Source organism: Ovis canadensis, chromosome 4 (assembly GCF_042477335.2).
Source record: "Ovis canadensis isolate MfBH-ARS-UI-01 breed Bighorn chromosome 4, ARS-UI_OviCan_v2, whole genome shotgun sequence".
In the NCBI taxonomy this organism is placed as follows: Eukaryota; Metazoa; Chordata; class Mammalia; order Artiodactyla; family Bovidae; genus Ovis; species Ovis canadensis.
This window is the reverse complement of record NC_091248.1, coordinates 121,614,566-121,628,460: the sequence shown is the minus strand read 5'-3', so window position 1 is coordinate 121,628,460 and position 13,895 is coordinate 121,614,566. Positions and strand designations below refer to the sequence as shown.

The following is a 13,895-nucleotide window of genomic DNA, read 5'->3' as shown; positions in this document are numbered from 1 at the left end:
CCCTGCCCCACCTTTTGGGATAATAGTGGTTCTTCACTCGAGCCACTAACTCACTCAGCTCTCTGTTCGCTTTATTTGCAGAAAGTTAGTGGCATGAAATTATAAACAAGCCCCCTTAGCAGAATGAAACCATGATTTCTCCTTCAGTTCTTTATATTGTGCTTAAAAGGCTGAACACTTAAATCCAGACTATTTAAGATACGGTATTGAGTAAACCCAGCAGGACTTCTTTCAAGATTTCCTTTGGAGGGTTAATACACAGAGAATGATAAAGCAGGATCAATGTCAAGGTCCTTTGTCTTCCCTCCAACAAGTCTCCACACCCAGTGAGCTCAGGTCTGTCCTAGTTCTCTCCTAAAAGCTAAAGGTGATATTCGTAAGTCTGCCGCTTGCTACATGCCAGGTGTTGTGCTGAGCGCTTTGTAACAAAGAACACATGTGTCTTTTGCAGTTGTGAGGATGATCTCTCCGAGGACAGAGATGAGCTCCTGCATGGGATTTCTGAGCTGGACATCACCAATTCGGACTGTTTCCCATCCCAGCTGCTGGTGCATGGGGCTTTAGCCTTTCCCCTGGGGCTAGATTCCTACCACGGCTGTGTCATAGCGGCTGCCCGCTATGGCCGGGGCCGGGTGGTCGTGACCGGCCACAAGGTCCTATTCACCGTGGGTAAACTGGGCCCATTCTTGCTCAACGCCGTCCGCTGGCTGGACGCGGGCCGCAGAGGCAAGATCGTGGTGCACACGGAACTGAGGACTCTGAGTGGGCTGCTCGCCGTGGGGGGCATAGACACCAGCATTGAGCCCAATCTGACCAGCGACGCCAGTGTCTATTGCTTTGAGCCCGTGAGTGACGCAGGAGTCAAGGAGCTGCAGGAGTTTGTAGCCGAGGGCGGGGGCCTGTTTGTCGGAGCCCAGGCCTGGTGGTGGGCCTTCAAGAACCCAGGCGTGTCCCCGTTGGCGCGGTTCCCAGGAAACCTCCTCCTCAACCCCTTTGGCATTAGCATCACCAGCCAAAGCCTCAACCCGGGGCCCTTTCGTACTCCCAAGGCGGGGATAAGGACCTACCACTTCCGCTCCACCCTGGCTGAGTTCCAGGTTATCATGGGCAGGAAGAGAGGCAACGTGGAGAAGGGCTGGTTGGCCAAGCTGGGTCCTGACGGCGCGGCTTTTCTGCAAATCCCCGCTGAGGAGATCCCCGCCTACATGTCGGTGCACCGGCTCCTAAGGAAGCTGCTGAGTCGCTATCGGCTCCCGGTGGCCACCCGTGAGAACCCCGTCATCAACGACTGCTGCCGGGGTGCCATGCTCTCCCTGGCCACGGGGCTGGCTCACTCGGGAAGCGACCTCTCTCTGTTGGTCCCCGAAATTGAAGACATGTACAGCAGCCCCTATCTGCGCCCCTTGGAATCTCCCATCACCGTGGAGGTCAACTGCAACAACCCGGGTGAGGAAGGAGGGGTGGATGGGAGCCCGGCGCGTGGGAACGCGGGGGGGATGACATCCGCAGCTCAGCTGAGGTCTGGTCACCTCTGGGGCCATCTCCAACCTCTGCCTTGCAAATCTCAATGAGGACGAGGTTGGGGTTTTAGGGAATGCTTGGAAGATGAGAGCCAGGGTGGCAGGGAGGCAGAGCTCCTGGAGGGACTCTGGGAGCTGGCTGAAGATGGAATTGTGTCCGGTAGGATAACGCCTGCTCTTCCCTGACTCTTGGCAGGCACCAGGTACTGCTGGATGAGTACTGGGCTCTACATACCCGGAAGGCAAATTATTGAGGTCTCCCTGCCTGAATCCGCCGCCTCTGCTGACCTGAAGGTAAGGCGTGCCCCATCTCCCCACCTAACACAGAAGCCAGATGCTCCTGCTTTCATAGCCGGCATCTGATTCAATCCTCCTACACACCCTACGGGCAGTGTTGTTGTTTAGTCGCTCAGTCCTGTCCGACTCTTTGTGACCCCATGGACTGTAGCCCACCAGGCACCTCTGTCCTTGGAATTTTCCAGGAAAGATGAATGGGTTGCATTTTCCTCTCCAGTTGGCAATACGGGGCATGTATTTTGCCCCTTTAGCTGCTTAGGATGAAGCAGCTGAGGGGCAGAACATCTAACTGATTGATTTAAATGTATGGATTTGATACATTTCAGAGCCCCAGGGCTCACCCGTGACCAACTTCTGGCTCAAGTGTTGTGCTTTTAGCTTAAATGTCATAGGTGGGGAGAAGAAAGATACCAGATGGATGGTGCCCTAGAATACAGTGGCATCCAGTAATCTCAGTTCACATTTCATCCCGTGTACATCTCCCACGGAAGCATGAGGTGCTACACACTCAGGCTTCTTCCCTGTGACGTCACACACTTTCTCTGTCACTTTCTCTCTCACACACACACACACACAGACACAGCCTATTTGCAAAATTCAGATACCATCCTGCTCTGTCCCCCTTAGGGGTCATTATGATGGTTAGCGTCTATTTTGTGCCTGTATGTATCCTGGAACTTGTTTAGCATAAACCCTGGAAAACAGTCCCAGGCCACCCGAGGACAGGGGTCACTCCACTGGCCCAGGAACAGGGGCCTTGGAGAACAGGAAGAGCTGAATCAATCCTTCACTGCATCAGCCGGTCACACTGCTTCCTCCTGGGCCTTCTCTCTGGTCAGAAGGCAGGATGCCCTCTGCCCATTCCCAAAGCCAGATTCGCCGCCAGGAAAGGCAGCCTAGGATTCTCTGTTACAGAGACACCAAGGGACTCTGCCTGGGAGTGGCTCTCCCCGGAATTAGCATCTGCGTCACACCTGGTGCCCCTCCGGTCTGCGTCTTAGCAAGACCCTTCTTATAGCTGTTTGGCCCCTTGCGAGTAGATTTACAGAGTCTGTTCCAAACAACCTTGAGGGATGGTACAATTTCATCGGTTTTGAACACAGGGCTTACAAATAGTGGGTTGCTTGGACTTACCTGGGGTTCCTGGACCCATGACCCTTCCTGTCCCCCTGTCCGGGCACTTTCCCCTTCCGGCCACATGTGCCCAGGGTCACACTCCTCGGGGATCTCTCTGCTGCAGATACAGATTGGCTGCCACACCGATGACCTGACCAGGGCCAGCAAGCTGTTCCGAGGCCCCCTGGTGATTAACCGCTGCTGCCTGGACAAGCCCACCAAGTCCATCACCTGCCTGTGGGGGGGCCTCCTGTACATCATCGTGCCTCAGAGCAGCAAGCTGGGCACCGTGCCCGTCACGGTTAAGGGAGCTGTGCATGCTCCCTACTACAAGCTCGGTGAGTGGACACCTTGAAGCGAATCCCAAGGCGCAGGGAGAGCTGGGGGTGAGGAGGCCCTCTCGGGCTGCCTGGTGTAGGAAGAGAGAGAGGTTTGGACTGGCAGAGGGAAGGGAGGTCTGCTTCCTTAGATTTGAGGCCAAGGAGATAAAGACCAAACCACATCACATCCCTGGGACGTTTGTAGAAGTTTAGAGGGGTATGTGGTTATTGACAGCCTTGGTGTTCTCCTCCTGGGGCAACTCAGGTGGTATATGTTAATGGGAGGGACTTGGGAAAGAGAGTTTCAAGCCCTGTGGCCTGTCTTCCAGGGGAGACAACCCAGGAGGAGTGGAAGCGGCAGATCCAGGAGAACCCAGGTCCCTGGGGAGAGCTGGCCACGGACAACATCATCCTGACGGTGCCAACCGCGAACCTCCGCACGCTGGAGAACCCCGAGCCGCTGCTTCGCCTCTGGGACGAGGTGATGCAGGCCGTGGCCCGGCTGGGGGCCGAGCCCTTCCCGCTGCGTCTGCCTCAGAGGATCGTGGCCGACGTGCAGATCTCAGTTGGTGGGTGCCCGGGGCAAACCTCTGTGCATGCTGCCCACTCAGGGCCTTGCTTTATCAGGTGGCACTAGTGGGAAAGAACCAGCCCGCCAATGCAGGAGACGCAAGAGACGCGAGTTTGATACCTGGGTTGAGAAGATTCCCCTGGAGGAGGAAAAGGCAATCTGCTCCAATATTCTTACCTGGAAAATTCCATGAACAGAAGAGCCTGGTGGGCTACAGTCCACGGGGCCGCAGAATAAGAACATGACAGAAGTGACTTAGCATATGTGATGTAATCCTTGCCATTTAAATAGAAAGGCAAAAAATACATTAAAAAGGAGACTCGGCTGTCTCCCCCAGCAAAACATCAGAAACCACCTGAGTGTCCAACAGTTACAGGATGGTTAAGCAATGTACTTTCGATGGACACTAGGAAGACATTTAAAGAGATATTTTGATGGCATAGGAAAATATGATGAGATTAGTTACTAAAAGTCGCTCGGTTGTATTCATCTCTTTGTGACCCCATGGGCTGTAGCCTACCAGGCTCCTCTGTCCATGCGATTTTCCAGGCAAGAATACTGGAGTGGGTAACCTTTCCCTTCTCCAGGGGATCTTCCCAACCCAGGGATTGAACCCAGGTCTCCAGCATTGCAGGCGGATTCTTTACTGTCTGAGCCACTGGGGAGGCGTTATGTGACACATAAAAAGCAGGCCCTAGAACCATATGGACACGAGTCTGAGCAAACTCCGGGAGATGGTGAAGGACAGGGAAGCCTGGCATGCTGCAGCCCATGGGGTCGCAGAGAGTCGGTCATGACTGAGTGACTGAACGACAAGCAACTGTATGCACACAGTATGTTACACTGTGTAACAGTTTTAGTCAGCATGGCAAGAGGTGTTATCCAGCAGTGGAAATGGCGTAGACAGTAAGGGCTGGGCTTTCACAGGCATTCGTCAGGGCACTTTAGGGAGTGGAGAGAGAGAGCAGAGGGCCTCTTCCTGGGTCACAGGGGTTGGGAGAAAGCACTGAAGGAAGGGCTATGTGCCAGTGGGTCAGGAGGCCTGAAAAGTGAAGAGCGTGTGAAAATTAAAGAACCACGGAAATCCCGTCTGGACCCTAGTGTCCTTGGCATTCTGAGATGATCACTGTAAAGAAGTGCCAGCGTGGACAGCTCCATATGTAAATAATGAAAAGGGGAACCACTAGTGCTTAATTTTGAGGAAAAGAGGATAATGACAGGTCCATATGGACAGAGCACTCTCAGAGAAACAGAAAAAAATTGAATAGTAATGTGAACAGTGATCCCAAACATGCCTCAGTACCTATAGCTAGTCAGAGTGAGGACGGAATCATTCTTACAGAATGAGAAGATGAGGAGAGAAGCCCGGAAGGGTCTGGGTTTGCCTTTCTGAGCATTCTGGGTGTTTGGGGAGACACAGTACAGAGAAGAAATGGTGGGTGGGGAACGCCCTGACCCTCTCTTCCCCCTCCTGCCCTTCCCAGGCTGGATGCACGCAGGCTACCCCATCATGTGCCACCTGGAGTCGGTGCAGGAGCTCATCAATGAGAAACTCATCAGAACCAAGGGTCTCTGGGGCCCCGTGCACGAGCTGGGCCGCAACCAGCAGCGGCAAGAGTGGGAATTCCCCCCGCACACCACCGAGGCCACCTGCAACCTGTGGTGTGTCTACGTGCACGAGACGGTCCTGGGCATCCCTCGAGGACGAGCCAACATTGCTCTGTGGCCCCCGGTTCGGGAGAAGAGAGTCCGAATTTACCTGGGCAAGGGTCCCAACGTGAAAAACTGGAATGCCTGGACGGCCCTGGAGACGTACTTACAGGTACTGGGCCAGCGTCGGTGGGGTGTGGTGGGAGCCCCACTCGGGGGGACCCTGGGCAGACAGTATCATGGTGCCCGGGGGTCACCTCTCACTAATCTGCCCCTCACCCCCAGGCTGCGGGAGGCTCTGACAAAGTCCAGGGGTGAAGGTCCTAGTGGATGATACCCTCAGAACATCCCTTTGCACCACCTGAAAGCGGACGTAATTGCAGCAGCCCCACCATCCACCCTGGGATATTGAAGAGATTTATGAGAGTAGATAGAAAGCTCTGGGAGATAGTGAAGGACAGGGAAGCCTGGCATGCTGCAGTCCAGGGGGTCGCAAAAAGTCGGACAAAAGTGAGCAACTGAACAATAACAGAAAAGCGGTAAGAAAGGTTAAAAATGGTAGAGGCAAAGGTGATTCTACAAATATAGCCACTGTCACGGCTCTAAACCCAGGCATACCTGAGACTGCAACCAAGCTGCTCTCTGGATAGCTCCGTGAAGCCAGCCACACTCCCATGGGCACACATACACATGCCCAACGTGTGGGATAGGAGCTGTGGGTTTTCCCCTAGGTAACTGTCTTCTCATTATAACTCGTGTGTGCCTCAGTTTCCATGTTATAAGCAAGCCATGATTCCTCACTGGACTGGACGTGGGGGTGGCCCCTGCCTTTCAGTTATCACCCAGCACCCAGTTCCAGCCCCCCAGCCCTTGGATCCAGTCCCAGCTCACTATGGAGGGTTTTATCACATTGGATCCTGGAACTCAGCGTCAGGCCAACCACACCCTCTTCTGGTCCCTCCACCTGCTCGAGTTCTCACTGTCGATTCTCTCCACCACGAAAACGACAGGGCGGCTGCCAAGAGACTGCTGTAACCCTGTATTGGGACAGAACTTCCTCCTCGGTGAAGTTGAGTTGAGCTTGGAACTGCTAATGTCCCTTTGAGCTCCCTACCTGCTGCGGGCGGTTCCAATGGCACCAAGATGGCAGTCTTTTCCTAAAATTCTGCCTTACTCTTAACTCTAGAGACCTAAACTATAGATGGCTCAGCAGGTAAAGAATCCGCCTGCAGTGCAGGAGACACAGATGTGGGTTTGCTCCTTGAATCGGGAAGATCCCCTGGAGAAGGAAATGGAAACTCCCTCCAAGTATTCTTGCCTGGGAAATCCCCTGGACAGAGGAGCCTGGTGGGCTACAGTCCACGGGGTCACAAAGAGTCAGACACAACTGAGCACAGGACACACACAGACTATATTTTGTCCTCTGCTTCTCCTGGACTCACTGTTTTTCCTAAAGACCATTTTGGTCACCTTGCAAATTGATAGAGACCTCCTGTTAGTGCAGATTATGTCGGGGTTGCGGTGGCAGTTCCCAGGTTGTGGGGTTTAACTTTACAACTGTGAGAGACAATGAGTTTTTGCACTTCAGCCAATTTCAAATCTTGTAATATCCTATCACTACTTCCATAGTCTAGTGAGACAGATGAATGATGATGTTGGTAGTAAATCCAGATATTAATCAGTGCAGTTTTGACCACTGGGCCGTCATTCATTGAGCGTCTGTTTTGTGTTGAGCCCTGTGCTGGCTCAGAGACCCTTCTCATCAGCAGCGTATGAAAGTAGCTCACGAGGCGAGCAGGTGAAAGAGGAGAGGGTCAGTGATAGGTGTGAAGCTGAGGGTTAAGGGGTTAAAGGCATTCATTCATTCAGTGTTGGTGGGTCTTTTGTCGATCAGATGTCTCAACCTGCTTGCTCCTTGTCTTTCCAGCTCCAGGAGGCCTTTGGGTGGGAGCCGTTCATCCGTCTCTTCACCGAGTACAGGAACCAGACCAACTTGCCCACAGACAACGTCGACAAGATGAATCTGTGGGTGAAAATGTTCTCCCACCAAGTGCAGAAGAATCTGGCTCCGTTCTTTGAGGCCTGGGCCTGGCCGATCCAGAAGGAAGTGGCAACCAGCCTGGCCTATCTGCCTGAATGGAAGGAAAATATAATGAAATTGTACCTCCTCACACAGATGTAAGGAGTGCCCAGCGAGGTGGCAGGTAGAGAGGTTTGGGGAGGTAGGCAGAGATGGGGATTCACTCCTCGACCTCTGTCTCTTAGTTCTAGCCTTGCCCTCTCAGCTCATTGCCCCTGGATCCTAGTAGCATCTCTAGGGGTGGGTTAAGAACATAAAGTGGAATCAGAAATCCTCAGGAGCATGGCCTTCCATTTATGAGCTCATCCCTCTGCTCTTGGCTATCAGAGTCCCTCCTGACCCTGTGCTGGGCCAGTGCTGAGAGCTTTGGCCTCTGTTCCTATGGGTCACTATCACCCTGAGGACTCCCTGGGACTTGATTTTTTTTTTTATCATTTTCCCCCAAACCTAACCATAGAACTCAATGGAAGCACTAATTGACCATGATATTCAGACAGCTCCCTGAGAACTCATGTATTTTGTGTCTTGGGTAGTTTTCCAAAAGCTTTGAGCCCATATAATCAGGGTTAGCTCTTGGGAAAGTCGTTTTATCTCTTAACTCCCGTTTCGTTGTGTGTAGGGTGAGGGTAAAGATCCCTGCCTCATGGGGTTGCAGGGAAGACCTAGACTGGTAACTCTGAGGAGGAGTGTGGACACCGGGCATGCACTCTAAGGGGTGGTTTTCTTTCGTGCTGGTCCACGTTCTCTGCCCACAGCCCAGGAGTTAAGGTCATCATCTCTCACAGTTGACCCCCTGCACCCGAATCCTGGGTCTTTCATCAGTTACTTATATGACTTTGGGCAAGCTCCTCAACTTCTCTGTGACTCAATTTCCTCTTCTACAAAGTGGGATCTATTTCATAGGACTGTTGTGAGGATTAAATTAGTACCTTTAAAAGTGACAGTACCTGGCAGTTAGTAGGCGCTGAGAAAAATGCACGTGGCCACTGTTTGTATCGAATTAACTCCCATCAGTTTAGACCAGGGCTACACTTTGCAATGGCATTTTTACAGATGCAATGAATTGATCCTGCCCCACTGTACCCGCCACGCAGACTCTGAAAGGATTCTGGTACACTGCCCTGTGCTCTAAAGGCAGGCCTCTGTATTCACGGTGGGGTTTTTCAAAGCTGCTTGGGGTTCGGTCTCCTTCAATTCCATCTCTCCAGAACAATCTTTTCTTTGATTAAGCATGAAATCACTTGAAAAGCCAGAACAAGACCATGAGGATGTTTGTGCTTAGCAAACAAGGAGCAGCCGGCTACGTGGTGGTGTTTGTGTTTCTGTAGTGACACAGATTCCTATCACTGTTTGGCAGACAAAGTCTGTGCGCAAATAGAAATCTTTACTCTGGAATAAGATAACTGGATGTGGCTGACCCAGATTTTATTTAATTATAGTACATTCAGAGATTTTCTTAACTTTTCTTCCAATCTTACTGAGAACCTCCAAATTCTTTGTAGTTTCAGCTAGAGTTGGGGCTTCAAGATGAAAGCTGTGTGCATCCAGCCAGTTTTCCTTCCTACGTCTTTTGATTTAGTTGCTTTAAGACAGTTTTATTTGCTTTATTAGGAATTGGGTGGAAGCATAGAAACAGGATTTGACATAGACGGTATTTTTCTTTGGATTATTTTGTTGTGTCATTTCTCAGTACTAGAATTATTTTCCCTTCTCAAATATCTATCACATAGGTTCTTTAAACATGGATGCTGAATATTCATTCAGCACATAAAATAATTGCTATCAATTAGTGGGCTGTTGTATATGTGCCAAGTACAGGTTGTTTCATTTAATCCTCACAATAATCTTATGGAATGGAAACTTACAGCTCCCATTTTACAAATGTGTGAACTGAACTTTATGGAGATTGAGTAAATTGCCTAAGCCTTAATTGCGAGTCAGTGATAGATTTGAGATTTGAACCCAGGTATTCTCATTACAGGATGAGTGTTAGTAACTACAGTGCTGTGAACAGGCAAATAAATGAGGAAATGAGGAAATGAAGCAGCAAATAGAAGGACCTTTATGTCCTTACTTGCCAGCACTTTGGCTGCATGTACTTGCTTCCCAGTGGACAGTGCTGGGACGATCCCTTTAGTATCAGCCCGGTCATCGGGGTTCTGGGATCGATCGCTGGGTTTCAGTCCTCTCTAGGGCACCATGAAAGTGCTCTGCTAGCTTATTGGATTTTCAGTGACTGGCTATTGTGGTAAAGCATCTTGACTCCCAAGTGTCCCAGACCCTGCTATGTTCTCAGAAAGAAAATTAGATCCTCAGTCATTTAGAATTATTTTTATATTGATTCTTACCCTCTTTAATCCATTCTTAGCAGTATAGCCCCGGGGACCTTTTTACAAATGTCAAGTTGTCCATGTCACTGCCCTGTCTAAAAGCTTCCAGAGGGATTTTGAATTTAAGATGATGAACTGAACATGTAAGTTTACTTCCCTCCTTCCCCAGGCCCCACTGAAACTGAAGTCAAGAAACATAAAAGAGAATTGACTCATCTCAGCAAAGAAAACTGAAGAAATTTGGCTGTAAGTGAAGAAGATCTCAACACATTCCTGGAAGAGAGAAAGTGGAAGACACAATAATGAAAGAGTACAGCTCCTTGCAGGCAGAATATAAGCTGATCTGGACACATAACCCCAAAGAGACTTGGGTACCTGAAAAGTCTATTTACTCAAGAATTATGTCAGTTGTGAAATTGACCACCCACCCCCCCCCCCATTCTACCCCAACCTCTGTGCACAGAACACAGGCAACCTACCATTGGTTTCAAGTCTGTTGTCATTGTGGTGGTTCTGTTGGTGGTGTTTGTGTAAAGGAAACAAAAGAACTGCTTGAGGAGAGGTAGGAGTCGGTGCTCCAAAGTAAATTTCTCTTTTATGGAAATAAATGAGCCCCTAGCCTATTAGCTAATTCTCTGCTGACAGCCACGACCCCTACTCAAGTAACCAAATGCTTTCAATCACAGAAAGACATCCTGCAGAAGCAGACAGACCACACAACTGCCGAGGGAGCCCAAGCAACTCCATAAAACACTGTCATATTGATTCTTCAGTGAAAATGGTCAGCTAGGAATTCCCAGACATTGAGCCCTAGGGGGAGTGGTTGGGGAAGGGACCAGGAAAGCAGCATGGATTCAGGAGATTTGAAAAATATAACAAATTCTGGGGGAAACAGAGTTAACATGGGAAAAATGACTTAAGATATCTGTATCTTTGGAGAGATGTGAGGTGCGTCTGTAAGGTTAAAAACAGGATGCTACAAAGGAAAAACCTTGAAAATAAGAACCCTCAAACTGAAATAAGGCTGCCAAAAATATTTAGTAGACAGACTCTAAGATAAAATTGAGGGAATCTTCTCAGATGTGGAGCAAAAGGAAATAAGAAATATAAAGAGAGGGAGGAGAAAAGACATAGACAATCAGTATCTTAACTATTAGGAGTGTCTAGAAGAGAGAACATAGAAAATGTTGTGAAGAAAAAAACAATTGAACAGAAATAACTAAGTCTCCAAATTGAGAACACCCCCATACAACCTACATCTAGACACAATCTTGTGAAATTTTGGAATGTTAAGGATGGAGCAAAGATATTGGAAGTGCCAAGAGAAAAGATAAAGTTAGGTCATCATGATTAGCTCAGCTAAAAAGGGATGAGAAATAGATTGGGAGATTTTTCACCAGCAACACAATGATATAGGCCAATAGAGGAATGTCTTCACATATGGAAAATCTCTGTACCCAAAATTCCATAGCAAGCCAAACGAAGGAAATTTTCTGACATGCAAGTTTTCCAAACATCTACCTTCTTTGCACTTGGAAAGGAAGTTCTCTCTCACCTGCTAAGGAAGTTCTGCAGCAAAAGGAAGATGAAAATCAGGAAAGAGGAAGAAATGGAAACCAGAAGACAGTGAACCTCACCCAGGATGTCTCACTCCAGAGTGACCATCATGCAACAGGAAGACTCATTCTAGAGTGGCCGTAGTGACCGTCGTCCAACAGGAAGACTCACTCCAGAGTGACCGTCGTCCAACAGGAAGACTCACTCCAGAGTGACCGTCTTCCAACAGGAAGACTCACTCCAGAGTGACCGTCTTCCAACAGGAAGACTCACTCCAGAGTGACCGTCTTCCAACAGGAAGACTCACTCTAGAGTGACCGTCGTCCAACAGGAAGACTCACTCCAGAGTGACCGTCGTCAAACAGGAAGACTCACTCCAGAGTGACCACTATCCAACAGGAAGACTCACTCCAGAGTGACCATTATCCAACAGGAAGACTCATTCCAGAGTGACCATTATCCAACAGGAAGACTCACTCCAGAGTGACCATCGTCCAACAGGAAGACTCAGTCCAGAGTGACCATTATCCAACAGGAAGACTCACTCCAGAGTGACCATCGTCCAACAGGAAGACTCAGTCCAGAGTGACCATCGTCCAACAGGAAGACTCACTCCAGAGTGACCATCGTCCAAGAGACCCATTTCAGATGAGAGTACATGGTCTTAGACTCTCTGATTCTGTGCCATAGACATTATCCTTGAGAAGTTGGAATGTTTGCGAAATGGAGGAGATGCAATCTTTAACAAACACAAAGGAAAACAAAACAAAAACATCTTAAATTCAAGTCCAATTATGAGGTAATGATAACAAAAATTACTCATGGACTGTAAGAAGAGACTGGATTTGTCATTGGCGGTAGGTATATTTCATTTCAAGTGACATAGGAATCATGACATTGGATATGTTTGGAAGAAAATATCCTAGCTTCTACATTGTTGTTTAGTTGATAAGTCATGTCCAACTCTTTGTGACCCCAGGGACTGTAGCCCGCCAAGCTCCTCTGTCCATGGGATTTCCCAGGCAAGAATATTGGAGTGGGTTTCCATTTCCTTCTCCAGGGGATCTTCCCAATTCTGGGATCAAAGCCAGGTCTCCTGCATTGGTAGGCGGATTCTTTACTGCTGAGCCACCAACTCTCAGTAAACAGTATTTACAAAGCCAAAATAATGTAGATACTATTTATTGATATTCAGTGCTCTGAGCAGCCTATAAACAAAACGTGCTCTGAGCAGCCTATAAACAAAACATGAGAGGCCTAATCTTTTATCCAGAAATGAAACTGAAAGTAACCTATCTTATAAAGGGAAAAAGAAAGCAGAAAGAGTTTGAGAATTCATTGAGGGAAGAGTGGTGGAGAGAAGTGTAGAATTACTTGTCTATTCAAAATGGGGGTGGAAAGTCTACAGTTAATGGGACAAGGACTAAAGAATTAGTTACTGTTCAAAATTATAAATTAAACCAATAGAAGCATTAAAAGTGACATCTATCAAAAAATTGTGAGAGGATAGGCAGATGAAAAGTGGGAATAGTGTAAGTTAAATCCTTATCTTTTGTAATCGGGAATTATTAAAGATTGTCTAAAGTTAATAAGTCAAGAAATTATTGTTCAAACATATTATTTAATGTTAGGAAGTTAGAATATCTAAAAATAGAAATTGTTAAATGCATCACCTCTAGGGTATGGGACTAGTATTAAAAGGGTGGAGTGGGAAACTGTGTTTTTCATTTTAAGTCCTTCTGTACTATTTAATTTTTTACCTTGTGCATGTATTACTCTGAGAAATTTTTAATAAACTCAAATAAAAATCCTTCCATGGCTACATATTGACTAAGATACAATCCAATCAAAACCCTTAAAATGGCTTTTAGGGCCCTCAAGTAACTGGATCCATCCAACATGTCCAGGCTCATCACATCTGCCCATCACTCTCTAGTTCTAACCACACTAAATACCCTCCAACTATTCAGACATGCTTCCCCTTCCCTTGCTTCTACAGGAGTTCTACAGAAAACAAAGCCTGTCCCTGACTCACCATTTGTCTGCTGATTAGAAAGCGAAAGAAAGAAAGCGAAGTTGCTCAGTCGTGTCCAACTCTTTGCAACCCCATGGACGGTAGCCTACCAGGCTCCTCTGTCCATGGGATTTTCCAGGCAAAAGTACTGGAGTGGATTGCTATTTCCTTAGTACCTGTTATGTGAATGAATGTTCAACAGGGTGTTCGTGAAAGTTGCCAACAAGTGTTCTTTCTCAAGAAGGTACATGATGTTTGTCTCTTCATCTAGGAGCATTTCAAGACCCTGATGTAAGCTTTCCTGAACTATCGTTTGATGGTTTTGATAAGTTTTAGTTGTATGTGAGACCAGATGATATCAGAAGATTTCTATTCATCTGTCAGTCTCCTTGGCATGTTCTTTGCCTTGTTGCCTCAACATTACAATTGATTTTCAGCTG

General features: G+C 48.2%; 1 protein-coding gene across 5 annotated transcripts in view; it reads left to right on the top strand.

Annotated features, from left to right (window-relative positions):
* Window positions 1–13,252, top strand: part of TCAF1 (TRPM8 channel associated factor 1) — a 50,637-nt gene extending 37,385 nt beyond the window's left edge. For 3 of the 5 annotated variants that reach the window (XM_069588639.1, XM_069588640.1, XM_069588643.1), the window contains exons 3-9: window positions 452–1,446; window positions 1,717–1,814; window positions 3,058–3,271; window positions 3,583–3,822; window positions 5,309–5,646; window positions 7,402–7,652; window positions 10,054–13,252. In XM_069588639.1, coding sequence (XP_069444740.1) covers window positions 452–1,446; window positions 1,717–1,814; window positions 3,058–3,271; window positions 3,583–3,822; window positions 5,309–5,646; window positions 7,402–7,652; window positions 10,054–10,063 — 2,146 coding nt within the window. In that variant the 3' untranslated portion in view covers window positions 10,064–13,252. Of the gene's footprint in view, window positions 1–451; window positions 1,447–1,716; window positions 1,815–3,057; window positions 3,272–3,582; window positions 3,823–5,308; window positions 5,647–7,401; window positions 7,679–10,053 lie in introns of all 5 variants that reach the window. The other 2 variants (XM_069588642.1, XM_069588641.1) reach the window with 1 other exon arrangement.
* The last annotated feature ends 643 nt before the right edge of the window (window positions 13,253–13,895 follow it).